Source organism: Fukomys damarensis, unplaced genomic scaffold (genome assembly GCF_012274545.1).
Source record: "Fukomys damarensis isolate Sample0158 unplaced genomic scaffold, DMR_v1.0_HiC HiC_scaffold_26, whole genome shotgun sequence".
Lineage (NCBI taxonomy): Eukaryota > Metazoa > Chordata > Mammalia > Rodentia > Bathyergidae > Fukomys > Fukomys damarensis.
Window position 1 is genome coordinate 523,674 of NW_022900938.1, and position 22,608 is coordinate 546,281.

A 22,608-nucleotide genomic window follows, 5' to 3' on the forward strand; every position below is an offset into this window, starting at 1 on the left:
CCATTGGAAATTATTTTATTGCAATGGAAATTTTTTTAAATGGAGGATGGTAAGAGTTTAGAACAGAAAGGGAAAGTCACCAAATATACATGTAGATAATACAAGGACTGATTATTTTAATTTGATAGTACCATATATTAAAAAGTATGGTGATACTGTATGGACAGAAGCCCTTCTTATAATTAGTGGATTGGTCAGTTCAGTATATGGTCTCTAAGTGGAGATTTGGTTAAATTCTCAAACTATGGAATAATATTAAGAATTTACTTTTAAAATATTATACAAGTTATGTGTGCCTTTTAAAGAATACAGTTACAGCCCCGTAAAGGAAATAACTAATGCACTTTTTTTTTTTCATTTAGCTCTTGGAACCTGTCTGCCATCAGCTGTTTGAACTCTATCGTAGTTCTGAAGTTCGACTAAAGAGGTTCACTCTGCAGTTCTTGCCAGAATTGATGTGGGTTTATTTACGGCTTACAGTTAGTCGAGACAGACAGAGTAATGGTTGCATTGAAGCACTTCTGTTAGGAATTTATAATTTGGTAAGTTGAAAATAATAGTTTGGGAAATTAAAAATACTTTTAAAAGTCCTTTGAAATAAAATATAAGGAATGTCTAGAGAAAAAATAGACTACTGCATAATTTATTTGAACTAATTGAGTATAGAAGTAATGATAAGCATTTTGGAAAATAGATGAAACTATTGTTAATATCTAAGGACTTATTTCTTCAGATTACAGTATTTGGCTAATATGAATGCTGTGTAAGACAGAATTGTACCCTGAAAATACAAAGACTTAAAAATGGTACCTGCTTTTAGAGTTTTTGCTCTCCTGGAGAAGTTGTGTTTACAGATGACTAATAATGCAGTTTGTGTATAAAAAGAATTATAGGGAGGAACTCAGATATTAGCTGAACTGGGCTGGGTGTGGTGGTGTACGCCTATAATCCCAGCATCCCAGAGGCTGAGGTAGAAGGATCCCCAAGAGTTCAAGGCCAGCCTGGGCTATAGAGTTGAGACCCTGTCTCAAAAATAAATAAATAAAGGCCAGGGATTTAGCTCAGTGGTTCCGCTGCCTGCCTTGCAAGCAGGAGGTCCCGAGTTCAATACCCAGTACCAAAAAAAATAAGTAAAATAAATTACATATATCTCAAATCATACCTTGATAAAGGAAAATAATTTCTTTTTGAAGTGAAAAGTTTAGGTTTTCTTTAATATGCATTAGGAAAGTAATTATGTAGTGTGCTAAGATGATGAGACCCTGGAATTAGAAGTTTAATCACCATTCCTTATATTTTGAGTTGACCTATGTAACTGAGAAGACTGCGGAAGGAGACGTGAGATTTCTCTTTCTCTAAGGGGAAGATATCTGTTAATGGGTGGAAGTCAAGTACACGACTAGGCATATTATGATTGTGTAAATATGAGTACAGACACAATGTAAACAAGAGGGGAAAAAAGAAATCACTGACATTTCTGAGGCAGTAGGACCTTCTGTGGAGCCTGAAGACTGAGCTGTGATTGTGCCTCCGTGTGTGTATGTGTGTGTGTGTGTGTGTGTGTGTGTGTGTGTGTGTGTGTTTGGTTTTTTTTTTGTACGGGGGATCAAACTCAGGTCCTTGTGCTTGCGAGGCAGGTGCGGAACCACTGAGCTAAATCCCCAGCCCTGCGATTGCCCTTCTGGATGGGAGGTGTGTTAGCACAGGATGGGCTTCAGGGGTTGACTAGAAGGATGTTGGCTGCAGGGGAGCAGGTGAGTGGGAGGAGAGAGTGCTGAAGGCTCTGAGGACGGCTGGCGAGGCTCTTCCTGTGCCATCTGTGCAGAATTGTATATTTACCTGGACTCACCCACACACAACTGTGATTTTAGTGCGTGTGGCTTCAAGTCAGTGAGGGGTGTGATTAAGAAGCCACTGGCATAAAGTATTTTTCTATTTAGCTTTATAATACAGAGCTGGCTTGTATAAATTTCCAATTCAAAGTATAGTTTTTTAGCCCCCTCCAAAATGTAGTTTGGTCATAAAAATTTGATTAGCAACCTGTAAATTTTTGTTTTATTTTAGTTGAGTTGAGTAATTTAGTTTGAGATGGGGCTTTGCTGTGTTGCCAGGGCTGATCTATAACTTCTGGGCTGAAAAGATCCGCCTGCTTCAGCCTCCTGTATAGCTTAGACTACAGACATGCATGACCATGCCCATACCCAGTGCAATTTATAAATTTATTATTTGCTAATACAGTGTTTATGAAACTCTTTCCTCCTAAGAAATTCTTAAGTACCTTAAAGCATTAGTAGGGCCAGGGATTTGGCTCAGTGGTTCTGCTACCTGCATTGCAAGTGCAGGGGCCCAAGTTTGATCCCTGGTACCAAAAACAAAAAACAATTAGTATTTTGCTTTTGCTCATGATGTTCATTTTAGGACATTTGCATTGAAATTCCTGCTATTTGAAGTCTTTGATTCTGTGTAACTAGTACACTTTTTTAAATATTCCACATAGTAAAATTTACTTTTATAGTTGAGAGATAATAAGGTACCAAAAAATTAAGTCGCACAATGATAAATATTCTGCTAGTCCAGTGCTAACCCCCTGAGTCTTCATCACTTAATCACCGGGAAGCATTTCCATTGTCATACATCAGGAAGGCATGTGGGCTTTAGCGTCACTGGTATTCAGTACAGAACAGGTTCTGCTGCTTACTGTCAATTCTAAGTAGGATCAGGTTACTGAATACCTTGACTTCTGTAAACAGAAGCAAAAAAGTGTTAGGATTAAAAATAATTGGAAAAATTTAGCTTGTTGTCTAAGGTGTTTAGTAAATGTTTATTCTTATCACTTATCATAATTAAACAGAAGTTTCTTTTTAAATGAAAAGCTAGCATTGAAATGAAATTTTCTACTTGCTAACTTACCTGATTGTTTTTCTTTACTTTTTTTTTTTTTCCAGGTGCTAGGGAACCCAGGGCCTTTGTACTAAAGCTTCATGCCCATCTTTTTTTATTGTGTTATTTTGAGGTAGGGTCTTCCTAAGTTGCTGAGGATAAGCTGGAACTTGTGATCTTCCTGCCTCAGCCTGCAATAGTGCTGGCTTGTATTTTCTTGTAGAGCACAAAATTTGTTTTCTGTATCACTGAGTTTCCTAAGGGCCTACTACAGACAGTAAATGTTTACTGAAGTAATAATTGAGCTTAGTGTTTCATCATTAAGCTATCATTTGTGTTCATTTGTTTAGTGTAGGGCCAGGGATTTAGCCCAGTGGTTCCCCTGCCTGCCTCACAAGTGCAAGGTCCTGAGTTCAATCCCTGGTACCAAAAACCAAAAAAACAAAACAAGACAAATAAATTGTAACATTTGTATAGTGTAAAAAAAATTGAATAATGAGGTAAGTGAAACAGTATTTTGCAAAGCAGATTGTGTGATAAGTTATTGACAGTACTTATTGGTGATGGGTTTAATTATCTTTTCTTTTCTTTTCTTTCTTTTTTTTTTTTTTAGAAAGGGTCTTGCTAAGTAGTTCTTGCTAGTCTTGAGCTCTCTTATGTAGTCTAGACCGTCCTAAAACTCACTGCTATCCTCTTGCCTCATCTTCCCGCCTCATCTTCCCAGCACTCAGGAGGTGTTGTGTGCCACCATACCTCGCTTCTCATGTTTTAAAATCTTTTGACACCTCAGAAATACTATACTGAAAGGAAAATGTCCAGTGATGTGTCAGAAGTGTAATTCCTTGATATCTGTGTCTCTTTTCTCTGTGGTTCTCAGGTTGGTTGGTTTCTCTCTCCTCATCCTTATCCCCCCCTTTTTATCTCGTTCTGCCTTCCCTGCCTTACTTTTCTTTCTTTTTCTTAAATCATGTTTTTTCCCTTGTGTATACATTTCTCTTTTTTTCCTCCTCGTTAGCATTTCTTGTTTGCCTCACACAGCCCCAAGGGAGTTTTGTATTGCCCTCAGCAAATTTCAACTTTCTGTCCTCCACAAATATACACAAAGATAAGGAAGAGGCATGGTGGCACACGCCTGTAATTCCAGCACTGGACAGCCTGGGCCACACTGTGAGTTCAAGGCTAGCCTGAACTACAGAGCAAGACCCCGTCTCAAAAATAAATAAATAAAATAAAATTATATATATATGTATATGTATGTATGTATATCTGATCACACATACAATTAAAGATAAATCAGCAGAAAATGGCTTCACTTGAAAATTTAGGAATAAAATTTAAGGTTTTGGCTTAACTTTAGTCAGGCCCGTTCATCTTAGCATAAACAATCTGAAGTAAAATGAACTAGCTTTGGTGGTAAATCCTTTGACTACAGAGAAGTTACATTGGCTACCTGGGGAATATCCCTGCCAAAATTAACGTGTATTATTACTGCTCACATATAATTGGTGGGTGCTCTCCTCTGAGCTGCTGCACTCAGAGATAAGGCCTGGTGGCCAGCTCTGCAAGGCTGTGTTTTAATGATGGCAGCTGCTTACTGTTGCTTCCTTTGATGCAGTGCAGTCTCCGGCTCCCTTGCCATCCTGGTGTGCTAAGGACAATTCTCTCTGTGAGTTCTGTCCCCACCAGTGTGTAGTGATGGAAGTGTAAAAAAAAAGTAGTGTGGGCAGAGGAGGAGAGAGGCAGCAGCATTTGACCCCTGAGCACTGAGTCTGTAGGGAGGTACTTACTGGCACCCAAGGGAGATGGAAGAGATAAAGGGCAATATAGTCCTTTCAATGAAGAAATGTGTTTTTTAAAAATCACAAAGAAAGGGCTGGGGATTTAGCTCAGTGGTTCCACCCCCTGCCTCGCAAGTACAAGGTCCCAGGTTCGAACCCCAGTACCAAAAAAACAAAAAAAAAGATGTTTAAATCACCAGAATTTTCTTAGCACTTGGTAGAAATTAAGTACTGATTTATTTGTAATTACTTGGACCTTTATTAATAATGTTGACTAACATTTAGTTTATTTCAGGTTGTTCAGCCTTATTGTCTAAGGATTCATAAGAGTTTCTTCTTCAAGATTAATTCTTAAGTGTTTTCAGCCCCCAAAAAGATAAATTAGCTTGCCAGGTGTGGTGGTGCACACCTCTAATCCCAGCACTCGGGAAGCTGAGGCAGGAGGATGCTATAAGTTCAAGACCAGTCTAGACTACATAGTGAGTTCCACCTCAGTCTCAACTACACAGTGAGACCCTGTCTCAAAAAACCAAAAAAAAGATAAATTAGCTTGATTATAATAATCATTTCATGAACATACATCAGAACATCACCATAAATCTAAATTTGTCTCTACATCTGTAAAACTGAATAAAATCATTCTGTATTAGAACAGTGTTCTCTTCATATTTTAGGAAGTGTGGATCTCTTGCCTAAGACCTTTAATTTTAATATGTATTTTGCTTAGTGGTTCTTCTACTAGAAGATCTAATAAATTTCCCTCTTCTATACGTAAATATAACACAGAAATTGATTTGTGTGCCTGCTTTTTGTCCTGGCTGCCATGTTGTTAGAATTAGTGTAGAATATGCTCAGTATTTCTGTTTGGGTTAAAACTGTACTAGTTAGAGAAGATATGATAGGTAGTAATATTTTTATATATTACTCTTTCTAAAATCTTCCTAAGTTCCTAATGGTATATTCTGTAAATTAAGAAAGTAATTATTATGTCTTATAGGTCTCTGGCCATTTGATTGTTTCATTATCTTTGTACTTTTTTTTGATTATAGGAAATTGCTGATAAAGATGGAAACAATAAAGTTTTGTCTTTCACTATCCCTTCCTTATCCAAGCCTTCAATATATCATGAAGTAAGTAACACTGGAAAGATGGAATTGTTTAAAATTATATTAAGTAAGAAATTAGAAGTCAAGCCGGGGATTTAGCTCAGTGGTTCTGCTGCCTGCCTTGCAAGCACAAGGTACTGAGTTTGATCCCTGGTACCAAAAAAAAAAGAAAGAAAGAAAGAAAGAGATGAGAAGTCAGTTTTTAAGAGATATGTGTTTCTAACACATCTTTACTTATTTCTTAAAAGTAGATGGTTGTTATTAATAAGTCTGACCTGTGTTAAGAGAGGAGAAAGTAATTAATGGAGAAATTTCCTCTAATTCTTATTTTTTATTCTTCCACCAGCAGTTTTATTATTCTTAAATGCATTTACAAAAATATTTTTAAAATTTAAGGTCTTTCATATTGCTTCAAAATTATGTTAGATTAATTCATTTTTATTATTCTTTAGGAAAATAACTACAAAGAATGTTAACACTTGTTACATTTCTATGTGAAAGTCTAATTGACAAATTCTGATTTTCAATAATGTACTTTTCTCTCCATTTTTTGTTAATATTTATTTGGGGTGAACAGAACTAGAACATGATTATGGAGGTAGATGATGCCTGTTAAGTGAACTCTTTTTTTCCTGTTCTTTTTAAATAAATTCCTATACAGAAATACGTTATGAGTCAAGGTGGTGATTTCTAGTGGCTGTTAGTGCACAGAGTTATTAAAGCATTTAAAGAACTTTGCTCTAAAAATTATATCCCATTTTCCTGTCAACACACAATGGCCTGCTTGTTTCATAGTTCTGTGCAGCTGGCTTTCTTAACTAATCCCTGTGGGACTTTGTTTTGTGTTAGAAATAGTATGTCTCCTATTCAGACCAGACTCATTTTAACATAGGATATTTCAGAGTACTAGATTTAAGTTCTTTGTGTCATGTTATGAAATAAAATTGGAGGTAGTAAAGTACTGTTGAATAAATAGATGGTTCTTCTAAATTGAGAAACATAAGCTGAGCGTGGTAGTGCACGCCTGTAGTCCCAGCACTCAGGAGGCTGAGGCAGGAGGATCGGTGCATGTTCAAGGCCAGCTTGGGCTACGTGGTGAAACCTTGTCTCAAAAAACCAAGGGGAGAGAGAGAGGAAGAGAAGGAAAGGGAGAAGGGAAGAGGGGGAGAGGTGGAGGAAATCAGTTATGTCAGTTTAAAGAAACTTTGGATGACAGCCTTTAATGTTGTTTGCATTATAGTGACAAGTGGTTGTATTCTGTGTCTGGTACAAGGAAATTAAAATTGATTTAGTTTTAACCTTTAGTCTTTTTGTGTTTTTTCCTAAACATGGAACTTTTTCATAACCTTAAAATACTTAAGCAGTATATTTTTATTTTGTATAGTTTGCATACTTATTTCCAAAAGAAGCTGTAGGATTTATGTAATTGAGAAATGGAAATAGTTTTCAAAGAGGAATAAATAATTTGAGTCTGCCTTTTATTTAAACAAAATGAGATATCATTCCACAATTCAGAGATTTACTTGATCTTAAAAATGCTGCCTTATTTTTGTAGCCCTCAACGATTGGGTCCATGGCTTTGACAGAAGGTGCGTTGTGTCAGCATGACCTCATCAGAGTTGTTTATAGTGATCTTCATCCTCAGAGAGAAACGTTCACTGCACAAAACCGGTAATAGTCAAACCTATAGTGAGTAACAATTGTGAACTTATGCTCAATAAGTGACTATAATTACTTCACTTCGAATTTGATACGAGAAGAATCCAAAAGTTCAGTACTTCACACTGATGAAATGTGTTCATAGAATAGGTTGAGTATCACTGATCAGAGATTCAGAATGCTCCAGGAACTGAAACTTTCTGAGCACCAACCTGACACCACTAATAGAAAATTCCACATCTGACTGTGTGTGATTGGGCCACAGTGAAAAGGCAGTGCACAAAATATTGTATGGAATTAACTTCGGCCTCTTTGTGTAAGGTGAACATGAAACATAAATGAATGTGTCTTTAGATTGGATCCCATCCCCAAGATACTGCATTATATATACACAAACATTCTGAAGTCTAAGAAGAAATCCAAAATCAGAAATACTTCTTGTCCCAGGCATTTTGGGTAAGAGTTGAGTGGTAATGAAATAGCCTCTGTCTGGTAGTGGTGATGTTATAGTCATCTTGTGTAAGAAGTCAAAGTTGGAACAGGTCAGCCAAACCAAGATTAGTGTTCTAGTGTTGCAGTTTAGAAACTTGCCCCTCAGGCAGTTTATTTGCTCTCTATATCTTGCTTTGGTTGTTTTGTTATGCTTTGCTTTTTATCTTTTATACACCTTGCTTTTTGGATTGTAGATTGAGATTAGTACCTGAAATTAGACAAACTGAAAATCTCCCTATCCCTAGGCTGCCCTCAGTTCTGTTAGCAACTCAGTTTTTGGTGTCGCACCCTCTTGTTTAACAGTGTATAAGAAAGACTTTCAGAAGCTTTTATGCTCACAGGGTGTGTTATAGAGCCAGGACTCCGGACACAAAGCTTTTGTCCTTTGCCAAGGAGTCAGGACTCAGATGTGCGACAGTGCACAGAGTGTTGCTCTCTGGGGAAGTTTTCTCGGGCTCTAGCGTCCAGGTTTGGTTGAGGCTTCATCGTATAGGGTTGAGTCCTTGGATTAATTGGTCGTATGGTCAATCTTGTTCTCCTAGTCCCCTGCTGCAGGTGGTCTGAAGTCTCCATATTAAATTTCACTGTGGTTCTTTCTGGTATAGTGTCACAAAGAAAGATAGTCTTATCAGATATGACATAAATTGTTTCCTGGAAGCAAAGGCCAGACTTCTCTTGGGGCAGGGCAGAATTATTATTATTTTTATTTATTTTTTTTTTAGAGCAGAATTATTTACTAAGCAGGCCATCTTCTGGTTGTCCACTAAGGCTCTCTTAAGTAAAACCTTTGGTGTTTATCTGGATATCTGCATTTCATATCGCGCTTGTATTATAGACACAGCAGTACTGTCATTATGAACGTGCTTAACACGTGGAGAAGCTCTTGTTGGTTAGGAATTTAAAGAAATGGCTGATGCACTAGGGCAGTGGTGGCAAACTTGCAGCACATGTGCCACAGAGGGCTGTTGGTTAGCATTGAAAGTTCTAAAAGGGTCACCACAGGCCAGGGATTTAGCTCAGTGGTTCTGGCACCTGCCTCGCAAAAGCAAGGACCCGAGTTCGATCCCTGGTACCCCCCGCAAGTCTCTATAAAAGGGTCACCACTGCTGCACCAGAGTGCAGCTCAGTGGCAAGGTATATTCTAGTAGATGGAGCAGCAAGCATGAAAGCAAGGAGTTAGGAAAGTTGAGGGATGGGCCGGGGATTTAGCTCAATGGTGCCACCGCCTGCCTTGCAAGTGCAAGGATCCGAGTTTGATCCCTGGTTACCACCCCCACAAAAAGGAAAGTTGAAGGAGTAATTGAAGGAATGGTAGGAGCAGTGTGTGGTATGTACTGAGGGCTGTGGAGGGAATAAGGCTGGAGAGTTGAGTTGAGGTGAGAATGGACTGTGAAGACCCTGTAATGTTTGGGTTTTATTGTGCAGTCAGCGGGAAAGATAGGCTTCTGTTGATAGCGTGGTGATTTGTTTCTCGTGGTGATTTGTTTCTCGAAGAAAAAATAGAGAAGGCAGCAGGGGATATGGAAACAGAAACCAATGTGGGGGCTGCTGTAATATCTGCCTGAGACATCATGAAGGTCAATATGAAGGCAATATTATCACCATCCCATAAATAATTTATTGCAGTCTCTGGCAGAAATATATTTTGTAAAACTCTTTCATTTTTCTCCCACTAGGTTTGAAGTCCTGAGTTTTCTCATGCTGTGTTATAATTCTGCTATTGTGTATATGCCAGCCTCATCTTACCAGTCCCTTTGTCAGATGGGCTCCAGGTGAGAAGAGTAATTATTATGAGCTTTTGTATTTGTTCATTTATTTGATAAGTATTTATTGAGCTTGTTATTTGCCAGACTATGTTCAACCTCTCATGGCACAGAAGTTCACAAAACTCTGGGGCTTATATCCCAACTGGAAGCCTTATCATCCCTCCTGACTTCTTGAAAATTATTTTAGTGTTAAAGGAATGTTTCCTTCCTGAATAAGGAGTTAGGTCAAGACATCTAAGTTTAGGATTGTCTAGTGATATCACTTCCTAGATAGAACTTTTTATAACTTGAGAGTGTTTAGTAAATAGTTTCCTCTCTCTAGGTCTGGCTTGGCCAGGTACTTTGAAAGTCTCCAGGAATGTGAACCTTTCTTTTATACATTTCACATCTAACTTCCCCAGTGTTGGGGAAGTGTAGCTATGACATCAGTTATCTCTGTGGTTGTGTGTGTGTGCTGATGCATGTGGGGGTTGTTCTGTGCGTCTTAAAGATTATAATCTCAAAGCAGAATTTCTAATAATGTAGACAAACCTGGCTGAAATTTTAATTTCCACTATAGAAAAAGATTTAAATTATATAGAATTCCAGAATTTCAGCTACCAAGTTTCTCCTGTCCAACTGATTTTTACTTGAGGAAATTGCCCCCCACCAAAGGTTGAATGGTGTATTAGTTTTCTTTTGCTGCATGACAAATTACTCACCTTTATTGACAAATTATCGCACATTTGTGATTTCACAGTTCCTATGGTCAGGAGTCTAGATCTGGCTTAGTTGGGTCCTCTGCTTCAGCTTTGCAAGGCTGGAATGAGGATGTGTAGGAGTTGCAGTCTCATCCCAGGGATGACACCTTGTGGGCAGAATTCTGTCTTTGCAGGAGGTCTGAGCCTGTGGGGTCCACCCTACAAAGGATCACATTTTTAAAAATGTGTGTGTGTGATCCTTTGTAGGGAACGGGGAAGGGGACGTTATCAGGACCTCTGCCGTGGGACCTGGCCTGTGAACCATCACAGCACAAGGTGAATTCAAGAACAGACAGAAACGAGACTTAGAGTGGAGACGCTGAGTCTTGGGTCCTGGTCAGTGTTGCTGACGGCAAGAAAGACAAAGGCCCCAAGTGCATCCAGTATTTTTTGAATATAATCGTGGGAGGGAATAGGGAGCAGGGTGTGCTTTGAAGGCGTCTTTTGCAATACTGCCAGACACCTGACATGATGGCGCCAGGCAGGGCCGCTGGGGAGTGAGCGCTGCTTATCTTGCTTGGATAGAACAGACTGGTACTGGGACCGGATACAATTAGCAAGCAACCCTTCGGGTCAGCGAGAAGCCATAATTCAGGAGAGAGGACTTTAATCGGGCTCACACTGACCTCAGCTGTATGTAACTCAGCAGAGCCCTGCCACTTCACAGAGCAGGGCCTAGGTTTCCGTGGCAGCCATTGAGGGAGGGGCTGTGCTCACCCAGTCTGCCACCTGACACGCCCCTTTGAGTCCCGTGGAGCTTCTGTCTGACTCCTGATGTGAAACGATACATCTGGATTATGGAAGTCAAGAAGCAGGTGCCACAGAGCCCACTAGTCTGGGCAGGGATGTCTGCTACAGTCCTTTTTATAACAAATCACATTAATCTTGTTAGTTTGGAGAAAGCCAGTCTAAATACTATATCAATGATTTTACAGATTCTCTAAAATAAGTATATTATTGCATGCAATATTTCTTTAATAAGCCTCTAATAATATTAATGGTTAACACAGTTCTTGTCATTAACCCAGATTCTATTTTCTAGAGAATACATTCTTTAAGATCTTACCTCCAATCTACAGATCAATTTATTAAGTGGCTGCCAGGAGTGGTGGCTCACGCCTGTAATCCCAGCAGTCGGGAGGCTGAGGCAGGAGGATCGCTGTGAGTTCGAGACCAGCCTAGACTACATAGTGAGTTCCAGGTCAGTCTCAACTACATAGTGAGACCTTGTCTCAACAAAACAAAACAAAAAACCAAACAAAAATCCTACAACTTATTGCTGCTTTGGGTTCATCAAAAGAAATAGGCCAGGCTCCTCATTGACAGCATTATTATCATCTTTAATAGGGTTTTTTTAGAAACAAAAGCTATGGTAGAGGCTAGTCATCCTCTAACACTTGTTTACATATCCCTAAAGAATTTTGAAAAATTTTTAAAAATTTAATATCCTTTTACACTTTTAAGCAGACTTTTTAAGTTTCTCAATCTTTTTTTTAATGGTAGTGCTAGGTGTTGAACCTAGAGGCTCGAATGTGCTAATCAAGCCCTTTACTACCAAGCTACATCCCTACCTCTTTATTTTTTTGTTTTTGAGATAAGGGTCCCACTGAGTGGGATAGGGTGCTCTTAAATGTGAGATTCTTCTGCCTCTGCCTCCCAAGTAGCTAGGATTACAAGTGTCCACCACCTTGCTCAGCTTTAACATTTTTCTTTCTAAAATAGCTGCAGATGATATAATTTCCAATATGTAAACATTGGGATAATTTTTAATAACCACTGAGTATGTTTGGGCTGAAACAACAGTTTACTCTTACAGTTCTGGAGACTGGAAAGTCCTTGGTCACAGTGCTGGCCATTTAGGTTCCTGGTGAAGTTGCACTTAGTTTACGGGTAGCAGTCAAGTGGGTTCAAGGTGCGACAAAACTAGAGTCAACTAGTAAGATTAATTTTTTTTTCCTGGTACCAAGGATCAAACTCAGGACCTTACGCTTGCCAGGCAGGTGTGGAGCCACTGGGCTACATCCCCAGCCCTAATAAGATTAATATTGATCCAGTGGGAAATTACACGGTGGGACAAAACTATGATCAAACAATAAGATTACAATGAGGAAAGTCACTTAAGTAATACTGATTAAATGGGAATCAAATGGTGAAGCAAGTCATAGCAAGCGTATAGAGAGTGAACAAGGATTTTCAGTAAAAGGTGGGTCAGGGATCTTTCCTGGAAGGGGGTGGGTTAAGATCTTGGTCCCCAACCCAGGTATTCGATACCTATTTAGAATATTAGTCACTGCTATCATCCCTAGGGGAAGCACGCCGGGTGTTGTAGTTTCTCTTCTTTTTACAATGCTGGCCTTCAGTGAATGTGTCTTGATTGTCATCCATACCAGCCCTGTCCAACTGCCAACAAGATATCTAATTAACTTACATATCTACAATAAGGACAAGACTTTCAGACCCTGACTAGGTGTAATGGTTCTCATCTGTAATCCCAGCACTAGGGAGGCTGAGGCAGGAGGATTAGTTGGAGGCCAGACTGGGTTACATAGTGAGTTTAAGGACAGCCTGAACTGCATAGTGAGACCCATATAATGGGTGGCCCACTGGTTTATTTTAAATGTATAAAATGTACACAGATTTGATACCCACCAACATCCATTGAAGAATAAATGAACAGGCCTTTTCTTTAATAGTCTGACATTACACTATTCCTTTTTCTTCTTGAAATTGAATTTCCACTCTACCTTCCTCACACAATTCTGTCTTAATATAATGCTGCTGACAACTTGGAATATTTTATCAGTCACTTAAACTTTAATTTATATATATATATATATTTGTGTGTGTGTGTGTGTGTGTGTGTGTGTGAAATTTTAAAAAATTTATCAAGACCATAAGGCACTAAATACTAAAAATATCCTTTCTGGACTCACCTTTGCATTTATCCTAAAAAATTAATTGATTAAAATAATATAAGCACATTACAACTTTTGTTTTTGTGTTTTGGGGGTCTTTTCATACTAGGGATGAAACTTGGAACCTTGCTCTTGCAAGGCAGGCAGCAGCACCACTGAGCTAAATCTCCTGCCCTACAACTTTTGATAATTATTAAGGGTAATATTTTTGGAAGGATCTCAGTGGGATAGAAGGTAGGAAATGTTCATATTTCTTTGATTAGAAATAGCCCCCTGGGGGCCGGGGATTTAGCCCAGTGGTGCCACCGCCTGCCTCAGAAGCACAAGGACCCCAGTTTGATCCCAGGTACCCAAGAAAAAAGAAAGACACCCCCCCCCCGTTCTCTGCTTCCTCATTGCTCCCGTGGTGGCAGCATCTCCTGTGGACATTGTGGCTGCTCTCCGACTCTTAATCCTAAGAGCCTCAGGAAGAGGACCCATACATTCATCTACCATCGCTCACAGGGCCATGCCAGAACATGTATAACTGGAAAAAACCCAGAGGTATTGATCACAGGGTACAGAGGAGATTCAAGGTTATGGACGCAACAAGGAAACAAAGCCCATTCTGTCCACTAGCTCCTGGAAGTCCTGGTCCACAGCCCGGTTAAGCTTGAGTGCCACTGCTGAGCGGCAGCCTTGCCATCTGAGATTGCTCGCCGTGCTTCCTCGGGTTGTGGAGAGAGCAGCCCAAGCTGGCATTAGCCTCGCCAGCTCCAGTGCCAGGCTGCATGGTGCCAAAATAAATAAATGACTCATGTGCATATTTTATTCTGCTTAAATAAAACCATAAAAACGTCAAGTAAATAAATAAAACTGGCTTTACAGACAGTGGTATTTTGAAACATTTCTTGTTTTGAGATTTCTGCATTTACTAATTCTCTGTGATATGATTTGAGATAAATAAAAGGCACATGTGTGAGAAGAGGGGAAAAGGATGTTTGTGAAAAAAGTTGTCAGCTTGAGAAAAGTTACTGCTTTACAGATAAAAAGTCCACTAGAATGCAGGCTTTATAAGGCACACATTTTAATCTTTTACCTTTTTATGACTATATCCTGGGCCCAAAACGATGACCAGCATATGGTAGGCATCATTAAGTATTTGAAGAATGAACAAGGGCCGGGGATTTAGCTCAGTGGTGTTGCTGCCTGCCTTACAAGCTCAGGGTCCTGAGTTCAATCCCTGGTACCACCAAAAAAAAAAAAAAAAGAAACAAATAAATGTTAGTATGAAAGCAAAAAAATTTAGTGATTGAATCAGGCAATCACTCATGGTAAATACTGTATTTTCCTAGGGTTTGTGTGAGTGGGTTTCCACGGCAACATGAAAAACACTGGAAAGAACTCTGTGGTCGAATAGTATTGGATCCTGAATTTATGGTGCAGCTTCTCACAGGGGTTTATTATGCCATGTAAGTAGGTAGAATATAAAATTCATGAACTCTTCCTAATATTTTGATATTCTTTGTATTTCCCTTTATTAGACATAATATAGAATCATATGTTGCACAGTGGAACAAAAATCTTGTTTTTCCAATTTGATTTCCTTTAACTACTTTTTAAATATCCATTGTATAACATAACTAGATATTAAAATTGGAGTCCTCTTAGAAGTTGTCAGGCTTTCTGTATAGAAAACTATGTATGTATCTCTGCATTGTTTATAACCCAAGTTTTCATGAATGTATGAAAAAGGTTACTCTGAATATCAAAACAAAAAACAATTTATAAGAAAAAACATCTGTAAACTACTTTTTTTGTTTGACTTTGGATTTTTGAGACAGGGTCACCACAGCTGGCTCTAAACTACTTTAAACATAGTATTTGAAGTCTTCATTTTGTTATTATAGCTCAAACTAGAACAGTTTAGAAAGAAATGATATAGGCTGGGTGTGGTGGTACATGCCTATAGTTCTAGTGCACTCACACACACAGTTGTATTACAGATTAGGTATATTTGGTAAAGATGGTAAGATTTCTCCTTTTGCACAGGTATAATGGACAGTGGGACCTTGGCCAGGAAGTTCTTGATGATATCATTTACAGAGCTCAACTAGAACTCTTTTCTCAACCACTCTTGGTGAGTTATTTGTTCTTTATTAAATATGCCTATGCCTAAAAATCACTATTGGGTTAAAAAAACAGATAAAATAAAGTTTGTATAAAATAACTGTCTTGAAACCCTTTAAGAGAAAAGAAATGGTTTTAAGTAATTAGCCCTCTACAGCCCTGCAGTGCCAGCACTCGGGAGGCTGGAGGCAGAAGGGTCGTGAGTTGGGGAGGTACTCTCAGCCTATTGATAGGACAAGTCCCCAGAAAGAGATTGATGTAAACACTATTAATGTGCAGTACACAGACAAAGATATTCTCAGTAGGCATAACAAGAGGACAGTTAAAATGGTATTTGATAGAAAAGATTAAAGTGTCAGGAATGTAAACGGTCAATTACCTGACAAACTTCAGTACCCGTGGGGGAGTGAAGAGGGCATTCAGAGTCGGCATGGGCACAGCTCTGACCACCCCTCTGCAGGAGCACTTCGGTGATCTGTGTGTTTTCTGATTTTCATAGCAGTATATCCCGGGAAACGAAATGCCCGAAAGATAATAACCATAACATTACAGTGTTATTTTTAATTGCAAAGGAATAAAAAGTCTAAATGCTCCATAATAGAGAATAATTTATGTATTTACTTGATAAAGTTACATGTTTGCAAATTTATATTAAAGAAAAATGTTAACAGACGCAAGACAGGAAACTTAAAATGTTAGTATTTGTCTAGGTGATTTAACTGTAGATATTTTACTGCTTCCTAGTTTTTAAGCTTATGTAGTATAAGTATTATTTATGAGCTGGGCGGGGTGGCGCACGCACTCGGGAGGCTGAGGCAGGAGAATTGCTATGAGTTCAAGACCAGCCTGGGCTACATAGTGAGTTCCAGGTCAGTCTTAACTACATAGTGAGACCCTGTCTCAAAAAAAAAAAAAAAAGTATTATTTATGCATTTTCTACTTGTTCTTTTTAAAAAGCCTGTGTGTATGTGTATCACACAGTTTGGGGTGAGGTAAGGAGGTAATGGGACTTGAAATCCAGAGCCTTCACACTAACCTACATCCCTAGCTAGCCCTTATTTTTTATTTTGAGACAATGTCTGAGTTGCTACATTTCCCAGGCTGGACTCAATCTTGGAATCTGCCTGCTTCTATAGATAGGTGTGTCACCAGTTTGGCTCACCATTCCTAATTTTACCCTGAGTTACATTGAAACAAGTAGATAACAAAATTCAAAGGTTCCTCTTCAAAGTAATACCTTGTATATTTGAAACTTAAAATTCCTTGTGTATCCTTGCAACATATAAATTAAACTGAAGTAACATTTCCAAGGCACTATATGTAAAGGAATGGGTGGCCTCTCAGGGACCCAATAAATAACACCCCTCTCCCTGTTCACAGGTAGAGAGCCATATGATAAAGAGAATTGTCTGTAGAAAATGATAAAAGCTAACCTCGGGAGGCTTACCTTCCCCTCCATTGGCCTTGGAGCAGCCCCTGGGGAGGGAGGAGGTCCAATGGGCCCGTCAGTCTCACCAGATGGATGGGGAGGAAGGCAGTGTGCTGGCTCACGGACTTTGCTGGACCAGTGCTGACCAGCTAAAAGCATGGACAGTCCAATGGCAATTACTCCCACCCAGCTCAGCAGAAAGTAGGGGACTGAGGCCAGAAGTACGAAGGGGAAAATTCTCTTCATGAGAAACAGGAGTGGAAAAGTCTAATGTTTATCAGTAATTAAATTTTATTTATTATCCAAACAATCAGAAACTTATCCTAACTTGTTTTATTAACAGGACACAAATATTAAACACTTTTTCTTTGGAATCCTTTGTCTCTTTGAAAGCTAACTTTAACAGAATCCACAGCATTTGTGACTCATATTTTAAAAAATAAATCCTCGTTTATTTAAAAGCCTACTTAAAAGATTAAAACCCAAATGTGGTGGTGTGTACCTGTAATCCCAATATTTAGGAGGCTGGGGCTATAGTTTGAGGTCAGAGTGAGTTCAAGGCCAGCCTGGACTATCTACTGAGTCTCAGAAAGAAAAGGAAGGAAGGAAAAGAAGAAAGAACATTGATACAAACCTGATACATTTGTACTTTTGTAGGTTACAGCAGTACACATTTAAAGACATGCAAAAGATTATGAAAATATGAAGTATAAAATAACCAGAAAGTGTATGTTGATTGTAAATTTGTATAGACTTATATTGTCATTTTAGGTTGCCAATGCCATGAAAAACTCACTACCATTTGATGCTCCTGATTCCTCACAAGAAGGCCAGAAAGTCCTGAAAGTGGAAGTCACCCCAACAGTGCCGAGGATTTCTCGGACCGCAATCACAACAGCTTCAATCCGTCGTCACAGATGGAGAAGAGAAGGTAAGGAAAAAGCCCCTGTCTGCTCTTCCACATCAAATGAATTTATTGGATTGTACAGGCCATATTAGCACATAGAGAACTCCAAAAGTTTTGGTTTTTAAAAATAGCACTGGGCTAGGGATTTAGCTCTGGTTCTGCTGCCTGCCTTGCAAGCACAAGGACCCCGAGTTTGATCTCCAGTACCCCGAAAGATAGATAGATAGATAGATAGATAGATAGATAGATAGATAGATAGATAGATGATAGATTGGTAGATGGATGTAAAAATAGCACTAGAGGGCCGGGGATTTAGCTCAGTGGTGCCGTAACAAGCACAAGGTGCTGAGTTCAATCCCCTGTACAAAAAAAAAACAAAACACTAGAAATGTGATTAAATGTTTAACATTGTTTTAGTATAAATATATATGAATATGTATAAAGATGTTATTCTGCTCTATGAATGTTAAAACAGAAAATAAGATGAGTTTAATTTTTATATAGCTTTTGAACAAGTAATAATAGGAAAAAGTTGCTTTAAAGAGTTTACTTACTGGGGGGAAAAGGTGTGTGTATGATCACTGTGGGGGAAAACTGTCTAACCGGACAAACTGATAGTACCATTAAACAACCCGTTAAAGAATTCTTGCTTTTAGATTTTCGTCTTTGCTTTTCCTTATTTATAAGTGCTGAGCCCAGCAGTACTTCATGGACTTGAATAGTTACGCTGTCTTGCTGAAGAGATAGCAATTGCCATTTTAATGATCCTTATTTTTCTGTCCTATTCATTTACAAACCTCACATTGTTCATCTGCCACCTTATGTGTGTGCATGCTTGCACACATATGTAACTATATTATTAATGTTTGTGTTAATATCATCCATATATACATTCTCTTATCTGCCTGGGTCAAAATGCTCAGAAAAGAGTAGAGCAGCACAAAAGCACTAAAATTTTATATGTTGAATCCCAGATGGCTTTGACTTCTCAAACGAGGCTGACTCAAGTATTCCTGGCTCCCCGATCCAACACGGCTCCACTGACCTAGGGATCAAACGTGTGCAAGAGGGGGAGGTGCTGGTGCGCAGGAACCCTGAGCCCGGCTCGCCGGAGCCCAACTCAGCAGCAGCCACAACAGAGGGTAGGACAGAGATGAGGAGGCAGAAGTCAGTGAGGCAGTTGCTGGAGAAGGGTGCTGGCTCTCTCTATCCCAAAAGAACATCTTTCCATTCTAGTATGTGTTTCTACTATCCCAGGGTGTACTAGCTCCTCCTTGCAAAGCACCCCTCTTCCCCTATGCCTAGCACCAGGTTAGATAGTCTTCAGTTACCCTTTGTGCTGGCCTGGAGTGTGCATCCCGTGTAATCAAAGAGCAGCTTGGCATGGCTACTAACAAGGCAGGGCCTGTCTCCCACAGTCTGCAAGCGCTTGGAGTTTTTGCCTTACTGAGCATGTTTATTCTAGGAGCAAAATGCACCCAATGGACATGAGCCTTTTTAGTCAACATGGATGTATTTATATAATTTATTCTTTAAAAACTTGTGAACAGATTTTTAAAACTTAGTTTACTTAGGAAATTGAAGTGGAGGGCTGGGGATATAGCTCAGTGGTGCCGCTGTCTGCCTCACAAGCACAAGGTCCCGAGTTTGATCCCCAATATCAAAAGAAAAAAATCTCTTCTCAGCCTTTTGGCTAATATCAAGTGTAGAAAATTGAAGTGGAACTAGCCAGTTTATCTGTAATTCTGTAGGGTGTTCAGTTAACAAGAATCCCTTATCTCTTTGGCAGAATGTACTGGCTTTTTAGAATCTGTAGATCAAGTTAATTAAGTGTAACTAGTGAATTACTGATGTCTTTCCTCTATAAATGTGCTACCCTGGTGCGTACTGCATGTTAAACTTAATGAAATGCTTGTTCATATAGCTTCCTAATGGAATTGAGTATATTTTTGAGAGTTCAAAATAATTTTTTGATACCCACCTCCCCATCACTATCTGAAAGATTGCTTCTGTCAGGAAGAGTTACTTGCTGTTTTGCATGTAATGCTGCATAAGTTAGCTTTGTGGAATAAAAACTTGTAGCTGGACAGTTTTTGATTATTTAAAATATTGCCACTATGGAGCCTTTACACAGTTTGTAAAATAAGCTAAGCAGTTGTAAAAGAGGTTACATATTTTTACTTATTATAAAGACCAAACACCCATAAAGCAGTAAACTTCCACCTGGAGGTAGTCTTGCTTTTTGGTGAGTTAGAGATTTGAGCATGCTCAGTAAGAATCTAAGTCTGCTCTCTGTCTCCTGGCCTATTTGCCCAGATTGACCTTACTTCATTGAACAGTGTTGCATGCGCATGACCTAGGGACCCAGAAAGTTGACAGTGTTTTAGAGATCCTTCTTTATATGGCTGTGGATCGCTCGGCCTTTTGGCTAACATCAAGTGTATATGGCTGTGAAAGATGCAGCCTTCCTGCTTTTGTTTTTTGTATCTCTTTATGTTGTCCCTAGCAGTCAATTGTATCTTATATAAATGCATAAAAATGAGGATATGAATAGATGTGGAACCTGGAGTTGACCTAAATAGAGCATCAGCCCATTTTTCAATATTCTTGTGATTAAATGAGTCACTTGATGTGCATATAGTACTACCATTATTAGGATGTTGGAAATATTTGTGCTAAAAATAGTATGTTAATTTTTAACAGTTTTTGAAATTCTAGAAAGTATCAGATTAGTCTAAAGCATTGCTTCCAGTCAACCAGAAGTCACACACTTTCTTTTTGGGTTTCTTTGGGGGGTTGTTCTCAAATTTTGGGCGGGGCACCAGGGATCAAACTCAGGACCTTGTGCTTGTAAGGCAGGCACAGTGCCACTATGCTAAATCCCTGGCCCTGATTGTTGTTTATTTTTTTGTTTTTGAGATAGGGTCTCACTGTGTAGTCCAGGCTGGCCTTGAACCAACTGTATGGCCCAGGCTAGCCTTGAATTCTTCGTGATCCTTCTGCCTCAGCCTCCTGAGTGCTGGGATTACAGGCCTGCACCATCATGCCCCGGCAGAAGCCATATACTTTGAAAAAGGAATCAAAATAGTAATTTCTCTTTGGTATCCTATTAAACATTAAAATATCCTATTTTAGTATCTCCTATTGCTGTAAAATTTCAATTTAGGGGAGGGAACGGGAGTGTATAGCCACAGCACAGACAGTTAAGTTTCTTGAGGATGTTTGAAATTTCTAAAAACTTATATGACCTTTAATTTAGATTGTAGTTTTAAATCTCTCTTCATAGATGCTAAATGAATAGGAAAAATTACTTCAGTTCTTCCTTTGGATTGTGAATGGTGTTGTTACAGAGGGACAAAATTAAAGAGGACAAATGTTTTGAGATACAGTTGCCTATTTTATTCCTTGAGGTTTTTTGAAATAGAGGGAAAGAGATCGTTTAAGCCTTGGGCCGGTTGTGGTAGTACATGCCTATAATCCCAGCACTTGGGAGGTGGAGGCAGAAGGAACACCAAGAGTTGGAGGCTAGCCTGGGCTACATAGTGTTCAAGACCAGCTTGGATGGGCTGGGGATTTAGCTCAGTGGTGCCACTGCCTGTCTCGCAAAAGTAAGATCCCAAGTTTAATCCCTGGTACCACAAAAATAAAGATAAGACCAGCTTGGACTATTTAGCAAGACCCTGTCTTAAATAAACAAACAAACCTTGCTTATTTTGTAATATGCTAGAGCTAGGACAGTTTGTAAGTTTTCCAATCTAAGTTGTTTATTATATGTTGAAGTTGAAGGGAAAATATTAGAGCCCCATCACCCATCACTAAAGTGGAGACAGTGCCTGTGATGAAAGTGTAGTCAGTGTTCTCTTACACTGAGACATTTGTTAGCATATAAAATACTAGTAGGTTCTCTTGCATGGTGGCTTTTATGGTGTCATGGCCATATTACTTGGCATCAGATTGCATGTGGCAAGATTGAAAGCTAGCACTAAGTCTCTCAGTCTCTTTTCCTAATTAGATAAATCCAATGATTCATTTCTCTATACTCCTAGTTTTATATCACATTAATTTTGAACCAGTAACTATCTCTGCTTGGGTATTTTAGAGTTTTTTATACTGATTCTAAGTAAATTACTAAAATGATACGATGGAAATATAGTCTTTATTTTGCAATACATTTTATACAGTTCTTTTGAAGAGAGGTTGAGAGAAGTGTGTCAGCTGTTACTCTTGTTGGTAAATGCATTTTCACATGGCTTTGCATGATTAATCTTTATTAAACTGCTGGGTTGTTTGTATATATACAGTATACGTGTGTACATATACATACACAGTATATATTATAACAAGGTGCTTTTTGCTTTAATGATATTCTGTTTCTTTAGAAGAAATAATTAATCCATATGAGAACATGTTTTTATTCTTCCAGGTACTGTGTTACATAAAAGATTGTGTTCTGTATATATTTTGCTTAAACCTTTATCTCAAAGTAGCATTTTAGATTGTTTCCTAACCTTTAACTATAATGTTCATATCTGTTTTTTAGATTCAGATTAAACTTTCTTGCAGTCTGAGGAAAATAATTTGCAAACCAATAGCAATGGCAGTGTAGCGAGCCAATGTCAATTTTTGCAAAAAGAAAATAGGTTTTTGTTTTTTTTGTGGTTTTTTTGAGACAGGATCTTAGTTGAGACTGATCTGGAACTCACTATATAGTCCAGGCTGGTCTCTCTCAGTGATCCTTCTATCTCAGCCTCCAGAGTGCTGTGATTACAGGCGTGTGCCACCACACCCAACTCAAAAAAGGTCCTTTTTTTTTTTTTTTTTTTTTTT

At 38.8% G+C, this 22,608-nt stretch overlaps 1 protein-coding gene across 4 annotated transcripts in view; it reads left to right on the forward strand.

Annotated features, from left to right (window-relative positions):
• Positions 1–22,608, forward strand: part of Fam126b (family with sequence similarity 126 member B) — a 54,645-nt gene that overhangs the window by 27,366 nt on the left and 4,671 nt on the right. For 3 of the 4 annotated variants that reach the window (XM_010617545.2, XM_010617547.2, XM_033756305.1), the window contains 8 exons: positions 363–542; positions 5,708–5,788; positions 7,320–7,435; positions 9,592–9,687; positions 14,671–14,787; positions 15,368–15,455; positions 17,646–17,805; positions 18,756–18,923. In XM_010617545.2, coding sequence (XP_010615847.1) covers positions 363–542; positions 5,708–5,788; positions 7,320–7,435; positions 9,592–9,687; positions 14,671–14,787; positions 15,368–15,455; positions 17,646–17,805; positions 18,756–18,923 — 1,006 coding nt within the window. The remainder of the gene's footprint in view (positions 1–362; positions 543–5,707; positions 5,789–7,319; positions 7,436–9,591; positions 9,688–14,670; positions 14,788–15,367; positions 15,456–17,645; positions 17,806–18,755; positions 18,924–22,608) is intronic. The other variant, XM_010617548.2, reaches the window with a different exon arrangement.